The sequence below is a fragment of the Fundulus heteroclitus genome, chromosome 21 (assembly GCF_011125445.2).
Source record: "Fundulus heteroclitus isolate FHET01 chromosome 21, MU-UCD_Fhet_4.1, whole genome shotgun sequence".
Taxonomy (NCBI): Eukaryota; Metazoa; Chordata; class Actinopteri; order Cyprinodontiformes; family Fundulidae; genus Fundulus; species Fundulus heteroclitus.
Window position 1 is genome coordinate 37,732,342 of NC_046381.1, and position 12,313 is coordinate 37,744,654.

The 12,313-nt window shown below is 49.8% G+C and overlaps 1 protein-coding gene across 3 annotated transcripts in view; it reads left to right on the top strand.

Moving 5' to 3' along the window:
- LOC105921227 (lethal(3)malignant brain tumor-like protein 4) overlaps positions 1-12,313 on the top strand; it is a 25,279-nt gene extending 12,966 nt beyond the window's left edge. For 2 of the 3 annotated variants that reach the window (XM_012856930.3, XM_036125676.1), the window contains exons 2-18: positions 623-720; positions 862-947; positions 1,032-1,136; positions 1,209-1,344; positions 1,418-1,509; positions 1,582-1,724; positions 1,823-1,899; positions 2,551-2,636; positions 2,719-2,829; positions 2,909-3,023; positions 7,107-7,206; positions 7,305-7,442; positions 7,525-7,608; positions 7,991-8,064; positions 10,350-10,513; positions 10,590-10,652; positions 11,524-12,313. In XM_012856930.3, coding sequence (XP_012712384.2) covers positions 693-720; positions 862-947; positions 1,032-1,136; positions 1,209-1,344; positions 1,418-1,509; positions 1,582-1,724; positions 1,823-1,899; positions 2,551-2,636; positions 2,719-2,829; positions 2,909-3,023; positions 7,107-7,206; positions 7,305-7,442; positions 7,525-7,608; positions 7,991-8,064; positions 10,350-10,513; positions 10,590-10,652; positions 11,524-11,802 — 1,881 coding nt within the window. In that variant the 5' untranslated portion in view covers positions 623-692 and the 3' untranslated portion in view covers positions 11,803-12,313. The remainder of the gene's footprint in view (positions 1-622; positions 721-861; positions 948-1,031; positions 1,137-1,208; positions 1,345-1,417; positions 1,510-1,581; positions 1,725-1,822; positions 1,900-2,550; positions 2,637-2,718; positions 2,830-2,908; positions 3,024-7,106; positions 7,207-7,304; positions 7,443-7,524; positions 7,609-7,990; positions 8,065-10,349; positions 10,514-10,589; positions 10,653-11,523) is intronic. The other variant, XM_036125677.1, reaches the window with a different exon arrangement.

Consider the following 12,313-nt stretch of genomic DNA (forward strand, 5'->3'; position numbering starts at 1 on the left):
TGTCTGAAGGCACCAGGGGATGTTATAACGTCTATTTATTGACTTAGTTTAACCTGGAAGTGTTTCTGAACCAGCAGTTCTGCTTCCTGTCGGCCATGTTGGTTTTTACCTCACAGCAGCTGCTGGTGAAGGTAGAAAATACAATAAATCTGAAAATATCATGTCTTTATTATTATTTCTGCTTATTTCCTGTAATATAAAGTCCTAACCCTCCAGGTGCTATCATTCATTTTTAATAATTATTTTGGGTATATATTTAATATTATTTCCATTAATTACTTATCTTTGGTAAAAGCCGCTCTGCTCCGCCCAGTCTGCTCACATTTCACTTCCTGCACTTTATTCCCCTCAGAACAATCCTTGTTGTTATTTTAATAATTTCTAGCAGTAAAGATGCTTTTGGTGTCGCAGTCATAGACACACAGGCGCATGTTGATGACATCACCGGTACTGTCCCAGTCCTCCTGGTTTGTAAACTGCTTACTTCCACCAGGTGCTCACTTTGTAGGGCTCAGTGTGCGTATGGGGACAGGGCCGTAAGCTGTCAGGTGTTTCTGACTGTTGACCTGCTGCTGAACTGTTGCTGTGATGTCATCAATGTGATGTCATCAACATGTTCCAGGTAGAGCAGAAGAAGAGAAGACCCGCGTCTATCGGGACAGAACCAAACCAAAGAGGACCAGGAGGAGGACATGAAGAACAAAGTCAGCAGCACTCAAGGTAACGGTTCATCACCATCATCAGAGCACGCTGAGCTGTGATTGGCTGAGCTGTGATTGGCTAAGCTGTGATTGGCTGAGCTGTGATTGGCTGAGCTGTGATTGGCTGATCTGTGATTGGCTGATCTGTTCCTGTCCTCAGTGAGTGTGAAGAGGCGGTCCTGGTCCTGGCAGCAGTACCTGAACGAGCAGAAAGCTGAGGCAGCTCCGCCCTCCCTCTTCACACAGGTGAGAAGCACACAGGCCGGACACGGCTCACACCTGCACAGGTGGGACACACCTGTTCAGAAGTGGCACCTGTCTGTCTCTCAGGACCAGTCGTTCCCCAGCAAGAGATCAGGCTTCAAAGTGGGGATGAAGCTGGAAGGGATCGACCCGCTGCACCCGTCCATGTTCTGTGTCCTGACCGTGGCGGAGGTAACACCTCACCTGTCCCACAGCCCCACACCTGCGTCAGGCGGCCATGTCAGTGTTCTGTCTCTCTTGCAGGTGATTGGCTGCAGGCTGCGTCTCCACATCGACGGTTTTTCAGAGTGCTATGACTTCTGGGTAAACGCTGATTCTGCAAGCATCAAACCTGCCGGTTGGTGTAAAGAGCACAACCACAAGCTCCACCCCCCCAAAGGTGAGCACAGGAGGCTTCCAGCCATAGAGGTGAGCCCCTGCTACAGGTAACCTGTCCACCTGTCTGTCTGTAGGTCAGAGCGAGACAGAGTTCGACTGGCAGGACTACCTCCAGTCCTCAGGCTCCCACGCTGCTCCGCCCTCCCTCTTCACCTGTCGCTCCACGGTGAGTGAGCCGTCCGCTCGCCAGGGCTCACCTGTCTGTTTTCACCTGACTGACCTTTGACCTGTCTGTCAGGACTGTGAGTTCCAGGTGGGGATGAAGCTGGAGGCGGTGGACAAGAAGAACCCCGGCCTGGTCTGCGTGGCCTCCGTCGCTGACGTCGTTGATGACCGCTTCCTGGTTCACTTTGACAACTGGGACGACACGTACGACTACTGGTGAGCGCCACACAGGTGGACAGGTAGACAGGTGTAGCATCGGTGTGGGACAGCAGGGAGAGCTGCAGGTGTCACAGCTGTTTGTGTCCATCCATCAGGTGTGACAGCAGCAGTCCCTACATCCATCCTGTGGGCTGGTGTGAAGAACAAGGCCGACCTCTGACCGCGCCGCAGGGTACGTAGGCCTCACCTGAGCATCCGGTACCTGGACCTGAACGTCTGGTACCTGGACCCGCACGTCCGGTACCTGGACCTGAGCATCCGGTACCATAGTACTCTGTAGTACTCCATAGTACTCTGTAGTACTCTGTAGTACTCTTTAGTACTCTGTAATACTCCATAGTACTCTTTAGTACTCTGTAATACTCCGTAGTACTCTGTAATACTCCATAGTACTCCACAGTACTCTGTAATACTCTGTAGTACTCTGTAATACTCTGTAGTACTCCATAGTACTCTGTAATACTTAGTAGTACTCCATAGTACTCTGTAGTACTCTGTAATACTCCACAGTACTCCATAGTACTCCGTAGTACTCTGTAATACTCTGTAGTACTCCATAGTACGCCATATTACTCTGTAATACTCTGTAATACTCTGTAGTACTCTGTAGTACTCTGTAATACTCCACAGTACTCCATAGTACTCCGTAGTACTCTGTAATACTCTGTAGTACTCCATAGTACGCCATATTACTCTGTAATACTCTGTAATACTCTGTAGTACTCTGTAGTACTCTGTAATACTCCATAGTACTCCACAGTACTCTGTAGTACTCCATAGTACTTTGTAATACTCCATAGTACTCTGTAGTACTCTGTTCCAGGTCACCCCAGCCCAGAGAGCTTCGTGTGGGACGACTACCTGCAGGAGACGGCCTCCTCTGCTGCTCCCACTGCAGCTTTCACTCTGGTGAGAGGAGCAGGGCAGCAGGAGCCAATCAGAACGCTTCCTGCGTGGACCGAAGGCTGACTCTGTGCTTTCGTCCAATCAGAGAGCTCCGCACGGTTTCCAGGTGAACCACAGGCTGGAGGCGGTGGACAGGAGGAACCCCATGCTGATCCGCGTCGCAACAGTAACAGACACCGAAGACTACAGGGTGAAGGTAGCGTCTGTTCACCTGTCTCCACACCGTTGTGATGTCATGAGGACAACGATGACGCAGCAGGTGTGTTTACCTGCAGATCCATTACGACGGCTGGTCCACGCAGTTCGACGTCTGGCTGGACAGCGACCACCGCGACCTGCATCCTGTCGGCTGGTGTCAGCGCACGGGACACCCGCTGGAGCCGCCCCCAGGTAAGGAGACGGGTCAGAGAGAGAGACGGGTCAGAGGGAGACGGGTCAGAAAGAGACGGATGAGAGAGAGAGACGGGTCAGAGAGAGAGACTGGTTAGAGAGAGAGACGGGTCAGAGAGAGAGACTGGTCAGAGGGAGATGGGTCAGAGGGAGACGGGTCAGAGGGAGACGGGTCAGAGGGAGACGGGTCAGAGGGAGAGAGACGAGTCAGAGAGAGACGGGTCAGAGGGAGACGGGTCAGAGAGAGACGGGTTAGAGAGAGAGAGACGGGTCAGAGGGAGACGGGTCAGAGGGAGAGACGGGTTAGAGGGAGACGGGTCAGAGAGAGAGACGGGTCAGAGGGAGACGGGTCAGAGGGAGACGGGTCAGAGGGAGACGGGTCAGAGGGAGACGGGTCAGAGAGAGACGGATCAGAGAGAGAGAGACGGGTCAGAGGGAGACGGGTCAGAGGGAGATGGGTCAGAGAGAGAGAGACGGGTCAGAGAGAGAGAGATGGGTCAGAGAGAGAGAGACGGGTCAGAGAGAGAGAGACGGGTCAGAGGGAGACGGGTCAGAGGGAGAGACGGGTTAGAGAAAGACAGGTCAGAGGGAGTGACGGGTCAGAGGAAGACGGGTCAGAGGGAGACGGGACAGAGAGAGACTGGTCAGAGAGAGACTGGTCAGAGGGAGACGGGTCAGAGAGATAGACGGGTCAGAGGGAGACGGGTCAGAGGGAGACGGGTCAGAGAGAGAGACGGGTCAGAGAGACGGGTCAGAGGGAGAGACGGGTCAGAGGGAGAGACGGGTCAGAGAGAGAGACGGGTTAGAGAGAGACAGGTTAGAGAGAAACGGGTCAGAGAGAGAGATGGGTCAGAGAGAGAGACAGGTCAGAGGGAGAGACGGGTCAGAGAGAGAGACAGGTCAGAGAGAGACGGGTCAGAGAGAGAGAGACGGGTCAGAGAGAGACAGGTTAGAGAGAAACGGGTCAGAGAGAGAGACGGGTCAGAGAGAGAGACGTCAGAGGGAGACGAGTCAGAGGGAGAGAGACGGGTAGGAGAGAGACGGGTCAGAGAGGGAGACGGGTCAGAGAGAGACGGGTCAGAGAGGGAGACGGGACAGAGAGAGACGGGTCAGAGAGACGGGTCAGAGAGAGAGAGACGGGTCAGAGAGAGACGGGTCAGAGAGAGACTTTTTTTACTTTTCTTTATTACAGAAAAGTAAAAAGATCACAAGTACAACAGAAAGTATTTATCTTTTAATAACCATTTAATTTCAGAATAAATGGGAACCATGACATTTAATTATTAAAATTAAAATGTGCTGTGAATTCATCTTTTAAAGTTGGCTAAATACAGCATTTGTTTTCAAACTGACCCAAAAGTTGCTCTTATATTGCTAGACCAAAAAGGGTTCAGTTTATTATTATTATTATTATTAATAATAATAATAATAATAATAATAACAACAACTAGAAAATTTCTGAAGAAATTTAGCAAGGCGCCTGCCACTTGGTGCGTACCGTACCGTCAGAAATAGCAACAGGAAGCAACACTGTGAATTTCAGCTTCCTACGGTCTTCAGAGCCCCCGCAGCGGCCGTCGAAAGGTGCCATTTTAAGTCAATGGACCTCCTAGGAGCCTCTTGCTAGCAGCGTTGTCATGGAGACTCACTGACAGCTGCAGCCCTCTCTGTCTGTAAAGGCAGAAGAACTCTAGCTAAGTAGAAGTCGATAGGACCTTCCTAAAGCTACTTCTGGTTAGCAACATGCTAACGGTTAGCCGCTAGCAGGGTTGTGTTCAGTATCACCGGGTGATGTTACTCTGTTAGTTTGGTTGAAATCCTGTACTGAGAAGTGCCTAAAAAGGGAGAAAATCCTAAAATTCACCAAATCTGTCAAGCAGAAGTTTGTACAAGCTTCCCAGAGCTACTTCCAGTTAGCAACATGCTAACCGTTAGCCGCTAACAAGGTTGTGTTCAGTATCACCGGGTGATTGTACTCTGTCAGTTTGGTCCAAATCCTGTACTGGGAAGTGCCTCAAAAAGGGGTGCCAATACTTAATGTCACCAAACGTGACCAAAGTTCATGGGTCAGATTGGCCTCCTTTAGCAACTCAGCCTCACCACATCTGGGCCCAGAACTCAACATTTGACCAAAATGGTGTGTAGCGCCTTTTACCACAGGTGGGTGGGGCTGTATTGGCCAATTGGGTCGTGTCTGGTTATCATGCCAGGTCCTGTTGGAAGCAAAGGCCCAATAGGAAAGCATGTGAAATCCAAAATGGGACAGAAAATTGACACATGGCTGAAAGTCACGTGAAAATTTTAAAATGTCAAGAGGAAGTGACTGTGCGAATTTCAGATTTCTACATTAATCACAGCCACTGCAGTGAGCATTGAAAGTTGCCATTCTATGTCAATGGAGTGTCTCCCTCTGGCCCTCAGAGTTCCGTCGTCATGGAAACTCACTCACACACCTGCAGCGGCCATCTACAGAAGTGCAGACACTTTGGTCACAAAAAGTCCCATTGGATTATAATGGAGAACTTTGCCCCGAACAACGCTCGATATCTCCTGATCCGTAAATGGTAGAGACGTATTTTTTTCTGCATTTAGTTCGTAACGGATAGGGGAAGAAGACAAGCTATCGTTTTTTGCTGGAAAAAGTTTAATAAAGGCGTAAAAAAAATTATGATCTAAAGGGGATTTTTATGGAATTTCAGAAATCCTCTAAAAAGGGTCCCGAACAAATCGCTGTAACTCAAAAAGTATAAGAGATATCAAAATAATTCTTTCACCGTGAGTATCAGCAGGCTTTTGAGGACCATGAAGCTCATTTTTATGTTTGTACAAAAATCGGTGTAGACACAGCGACGATGTAAATAAGTGGTTGATGTGGGAAAATGCAGCTCCAAAGCGTTTTTAGGATTTTGCACATTCGCTACTCCCGAACAAATTGTGCCTGCGGAAAAACCATAACAGTTATCCACAAAATTCCTTTTTTGTGAGTTCCAGAAGGGTTGGGACATCCATGTGTGAAAGTCTCATGCCTGTACATAAAACGGTTTAGGAGTAGCGACGATGCGAAAACATGTGATGTTTTGGATTTTCAGACGCCTTTTTTCAAAACCGCTTCATAGGAAATGAATGGGGGAGGTTTCGGGTTTGTGTCGGTCTGAGGTGATTTGCGAAAAATCTATAAATGCCACACCAATGAGGGTTACATTTCCCAAATCCTGACAAAAATACCTACGTTTTGATGTATAATTTGTATACGTAGAGTGAAAATTGAGCGAGTAAGGTCAAGTTGTTCGGAGTTTTGAAATCTTTAAAAAAGCTAGAGTGGGCCACTCTAGCGGTTGGAGAATTCCGTCATTGACTTTCATTGTAAACGATGATTTCGCTGATTTTTGGACATGAGCTTTGAGGACTAACTGTGAAGAGACGATAAAAGATATCCACATCCCGTTTTTACTTCTGAGTAGGTCACAGATATATCTACAAACTGGAAGTTAAACGGTGTTCTTAGGTGAAAGCATGACAACACAGTACAGCGTTGAAATTGGTCATTTGGAGGCTTTTTTTAGGCTTTCTTTCTACCCGACTCCATTCATTCCTATGGGTTTTTTTGGGGGTGGTTTTTCGTTAATTGCGTTGCCATGGTAACTCGAAACCCCAATAAAAGTAGTAGCACACATCGGGTAATCGAGCCGGACGTTTTGATACCTATATTGTGGGGGTGCACGCTACGGTTTGGGCCGCATTAATCGTGACGGATGAAAAATAAAGAATAAGATAGAGACGCCTTTAGAGGTGAATAGTAATAGGTGCCTCCATGCATTTGCATGGGAGGCAGTGCTGTGCTTTGCACAGCACTGCCTCCTCATTGCAATGCTATGGCAGGCGCCTAATAATAATAATAATAATAATAATATCAATCAAATTAAATGATTACAATCATTTTTAAACTGAAAGACCATCTTTTAATACGACAAATGAGCAAAGCCTTTTCCATGTTCATTTCCTACAGAAACCTGATTATTTATTTAAAATCTGCTCTATTAATTTTATAGAGCAGGTATAAATGAGTTTTACCTGGTTGGACAGGTGCGGCTCCTCTGTCGTCTCCTTCTCAGGGAGTGTGTCCCACCGCCGGCTGCAGAGGAGTGGGACATATCAAAGGAGCCAAATACACCGGACACCACAGGTACCTGTCCTCACTGCTCTGTAGGTTCTGGTTCTGACCCGGTCCTCGCTCAGGACGCTCAGGCTGATTCACGTGTCTCCGGTTCCGTCCTCGCTCAGTGCCTTCGGCTGTCCGTACTCGGACATCAACATGCGGAAGGAGGTGGTGCTTCCTGACAGGCTGGGAGGGGAGCGGTCCGTTACCCTGGTGCCGGTGTCCATGTACCAGCAGAATCAGCAGAACCAGCAGAACCACAGGTGACCTGAGCAGAGACCTCAGCAGGATGATTGATGATCATGGAGTGTGATGTCATGGCGTCTCTTCCTGTTTGTGGAGCAGGGGGGGAGTCCAGGAGAAACCCACAGAGTCCACAGAGGCGCCGCCGCTGCTTCCTCTGGCCAAGAGGAGGAGACTGAGCGACAGGTGAGGCAGGCTGCTCTCTGATTGGTCCGCTGCTGGTGGTCAGCAGACTTTCAGAATAAAGGTCGGCCCTGGTGCATTGTGGGGGATTGTTCTCTGCAGATTATCCCTGGATGTTACGTAACCCGGCTTTACGCAACACACTCGTCTGTTAATAGACCCAGAGAGGCAGAGGACGGTCACAGTAGAACCACAGCAGAACTACAGTAGAACCACAGCAGAACCAGCAGAACTACCACACAACCACCACTGCAAACCCACAGTAGAATCACTGTAGAACCATAGTAGAACCACAGCATAGATCACATGTTTGTTTCTCCAAAAAAACACACAAGAAGAATATTTGTCTTTCCATCTCTGATGATTATTCCGGCCCTGCCCACAGATTGTCTCAGCCAACCAAATTCCTACATGTGAAACAGGAAGAGGAGGAGCTTCCTCTCAGAACCATCAGTCCAGGTATCTATTTCATTTACTTCTATAGTTTAATTTTATTCATATAGCTCCAATTAACATCCCATCATCTCAAGGCTCTTTCCAAAGTCAGCTTCCATCAGATCCTCCAGGTTGGTGAGAAAGTTTCCTCTCTAAGGAAACCCAGCAGGTTGCATCAAGTCTCTCCAAGCAGCATTCACTCCTCCTGAAAGAGCGTAGAGCCACAGTGGACAGTCGTCTGCATTGTTGATGGCTTTGCAGCAATCCCTCATACTGAGCATGCATGAAGCGACAGTGGAGAGGAAAACTCCTCTTTAACAGGGAGGAGAACCTCCAGCAGAACCAGAACCAGGCTCAGTGTGAACGCTCATCTGCCTCCACCCACTGGGGCTTAGAGAAGACAGAGCAGAGACACAGAAAGCTCAGAAGCTCACATTGACCTAGGAGTACTTTCTATGGTAGAGAAGACAGAGCAGAGACACAGAAAGCACAGAAGCTCACATTGACCCAGGAGTATTTTCTATGTTAGAGAAGACAGAGCAGAGACACAGAAAGCACAGAAGCTCACATTGACCCAGGAGTACTTTCTATGTTAGATGGTAATAGTGGATGTTCTGCCTCCCCTGATGATGTCACAGCTAACAGAACGCCAGACCAGGTGTACCTTCTATGAAGAAAAAAATGACAGAACAAAAAGTTAAAAGCTGGAATAACAACAAACAATGCAGATGGGAGAGCAGTAGGAGAACTCAGCAGAGAGAGAAAAATAGACCCTGATGTCCTCCAGCAGCCTAAGCCTATAGCAGCATAACTATAGAGGTAGCTCAGGGTAACATGAGCCACTCTGACTAGAAGCTTTGTCAAAAAGGAAAGTTTTAAGATTAGTCTTAAAAGTAGATGGGGTGTCTGCCTCACGGACCAAAACTGGGAGTTGGTTCCACAGGAGAGGAGCCTGATAGCTAAAGGATCTGCCTCCCATTCTACTTCTAGAGACTCTAGGAAACACCAGTAGCCCTGCAGTCTGAGAGTGAAGTGCTAGGAACTAGAAAGGTAAAATATTACGTTGGTCTGAGTGACCAATCAGTTATTGGTTATCAGCCCACATCAGTTATTGGTTTAGTGTCATGTCTTCAGGACAGGGGCCACAAAAAGGGCCAGGACCAGTTCTACTGTTGGCCAATTCACAGAAAACAGAGGAACGTTGTAGCAGCAGGTCCAGAGAAGGCTGGACTAGTAACTACACACGGCAGATTTCTTAGAACCTGCTTGAGGAAAACGTTCTGCTCAGAATATCTGTTAGGAACAATGGACCAGAACTGCTATAGCAGTGCTGCCAGATCAGAAGGATCTAGTTCCTGCAGAACGTGTCCAGGCCTGTAGCCTGGAAGCAGGAACCTGAAAGTTCAGATGGAGAACACCTTAGTTCTGCAGCTCTGAGAGTGTTGCTTGGTTCAGAACCAGGGAGCCGTCTCACTGAAGGGTGGATTCTCTGTGCCTCTGCACTGTCAGCCGGCCACCACCAGGGGGAGCTAGGCGGCCCTGCAGAGGAGGAGGCTGTTTCCCTGGAAACCGTGGCAGACAAGTTAGTGGTGATCTGAAATGAAGCAGAGCTGCAGCAGTTGGACCTTCTGCAGTTTACCTGCCCCCCCCCCCCTCCTCTGCAGAGGCTCTGCTGCAGAACACAGAGGTTCTGCACAGCTCAGCAGATGAACAGAACCAGCCGCATGTCGGAGCAGCTGCTGCCGGGTCTTTAGCAGCAGAACCTTATAACCTTATAACTTCATGCAGAACACTTCCAGAACATCTTTACATAACGTCTGTAAGCAGTAACGGGCTGACAGGTAACCAGGCCCGATAGAAGGAACCGGCACCAGCTGAGACCCGCCTGGCCCGATCATAAACTACAGGCTGAACTTGTGAGGCGGTTCTGGAAGGGTTCTGCGCTCTACTCTCCAGCCAGAACCCAGACCAGGCACAGCTGGGTTTCCTCTCTGCTGCCATGGAGGCAGGAATGCGGCGTCAGAGGAGTCAGCAGCAGATCTGAGGACCGCTCTGTTAGCTGGGCCGCGTTGCCATGGGGACGGGAGCCTGTCTCCATGGCGACCGCTGTGATGCAGGCGAGCAGCGATGGGCCTGATCAGACGGCGTGCTGAGTCAGCATCAGGTTCTGATGGTTCTGGCCCTCTAATGTCCTCTGCTGTCCTCTGCTGTCCACTGCTGTCCTCTGCTGTCCACTGATGTCCTCTGCTGTCCACTGATGTCCTCTGCTGTCCTCTGATGTCCTCTCAGGCGTCTCTCTGTGTCTCCAGCAGAGTCCAGCCTGCAGGCCGCCCTCCACCAGTCCGTCTTCCTGTCCGCCATGTCGCCTCAGCCCGGACGTGACCTGTCGCTCTGCTGGGAGCAGCACCGTAAGCTGCTGCCGGGCGTGGCCCGCGTCCACGCGGACGCCGTGCGGCGCTGGAGCGTGCAGCAGGTGAGCGTTGCCGTGGACGACCGGCGGGCTGACCCCGACGCCGTGATGTCACAGTTTGACCTCTGCGTCTCCACAGGTGTGCGACTTCATCGAGTCTCTCCCCGGATGTGAGGAGCAGGCCCAGCAGTTCAGAGAGGAGGTGAGCTGTTACGCCATCACCTGTTACCGGGCGGATTAGTGGCAGCAGCGGTTAAATCACCACCGCTGTGTTCTAATGCTGGACGTTCTCTGAAGCCTCGCTCTGGTTTAGGCCCTGCTCCTCAGCAAGCACAGGGCCACAGTGGAGAGGAAACCTCCAGCAGAACTAGCATCAGGCCTCTGCTTCCGCCGGCCGTTCTCGGCTTCTAGCAGCTTATAGTTAATAATTTATAAATGGGGTCAGAGAGAGACGCCGTTCTGGTGTTTAAAAGCAGAACCAGAACTTTGTTCTCTTGTTTTCAGCCAGTCTGTTCCCGCCTCCTTTCATCCACGCCTGACTCCACCTAAGAACCTGTTCCGTTGAGCATGGCCTTCCAGCGTCTTTCTCCTTCTACTCAGTTATATCACGCACTCTTTCCACGGGTTCTGGTCCCATGGTCAGAACCAGGAGAACCCGGTTCCCTGTTAAGGCTGTCAAGGTGTGGACACTTGCCTTTGAACTGGAAGGCTGCGGTTCAATTCCTGGTTCAGTGGCCCAGAGGCAGAAAAACAACCCAGCTGTACTGGAGCCTGTCCTCGATGCGGGGGTCCTGGGTTCAATTCCCGGCCGTGGACCTTTCCACAGGTCTACTTCCATGTCCAGTCGGTTATAAACGAGTCAGAGTTGACTGGATCCTCCTGGGTCGGTCCTGATGCAGGAGATACAAAAGACCCCTGACCTAAAGGCAGAGCATGCCTTAATGTATTTACTACTTTCAGGATGGATATAACAAAAAGTGTTTCTGAACAGGATTACCAGCTACAGCCTTAATGATTAAAACAATGATAAGTGAGCTTTGATCTGATTGGTTGTGATTCTTGTTTCCTTACAGCAAATAGATGGACGGGCCTTTCTGCTGCTCACCCAGCGGGACATTGTCAGGATCATGTCAATCAAGCTTGGCCCCGCCCTCAAGATCTACAACTCCATCCTGATGTTCAAACACGCTGACGACAAGAGCCAATCGCAGGGCAAGGACGAGAGCCAATCACAGGAACAGGAAATAAGCCAATCACAGACTGAGGAAAGGAGCCAATCACTGACAGAGGTCAAGACCCAAACACAAGCCACGAGCAGGAGCCAATCAGACATTCAGGATTCTAGCACCTGACACCTGACACCTGTCACCTGATCATGACTCCTCCCTTTATTATCCAGCCCCCCCCCCCCCCCCCAGCCACGTATTTACTAATCAAGGCTCTGAGCTCAGGTGTCTTCAGGTGCTGCTGCCACTTTATGCCCTGACCTGTATTTTAGGCTCCACCTCTGTGTGAAGGGGTGGGGCTTAGGCTGATGGATACGTTAGGAAGGGGATTCTGGGATACGGTGGCTGTGATGAGATCTAGGCTCAGTCTGAACACCCTGATAGAACGAGGACTGCTCAGCCAGAGAGGAAGAGCGTGAGCGTGTCCATGATCAGAGTCTGAATACTGCAGGCAGTGAGGAAGGAGGCAGGAAAGGAGCCTAGATGCTTCCTGTCATAGCTCCTCTAGCCTAGGAACCTTACTACGTCCCTTACCAGCACTGAGAACCCTTCAGGTATCCCACAATCCTTTGCGTGACATGACGTATTGTCAGGTTCAAACACCTAAAACATTCATTAAACAAAACAAGGAAGAGAG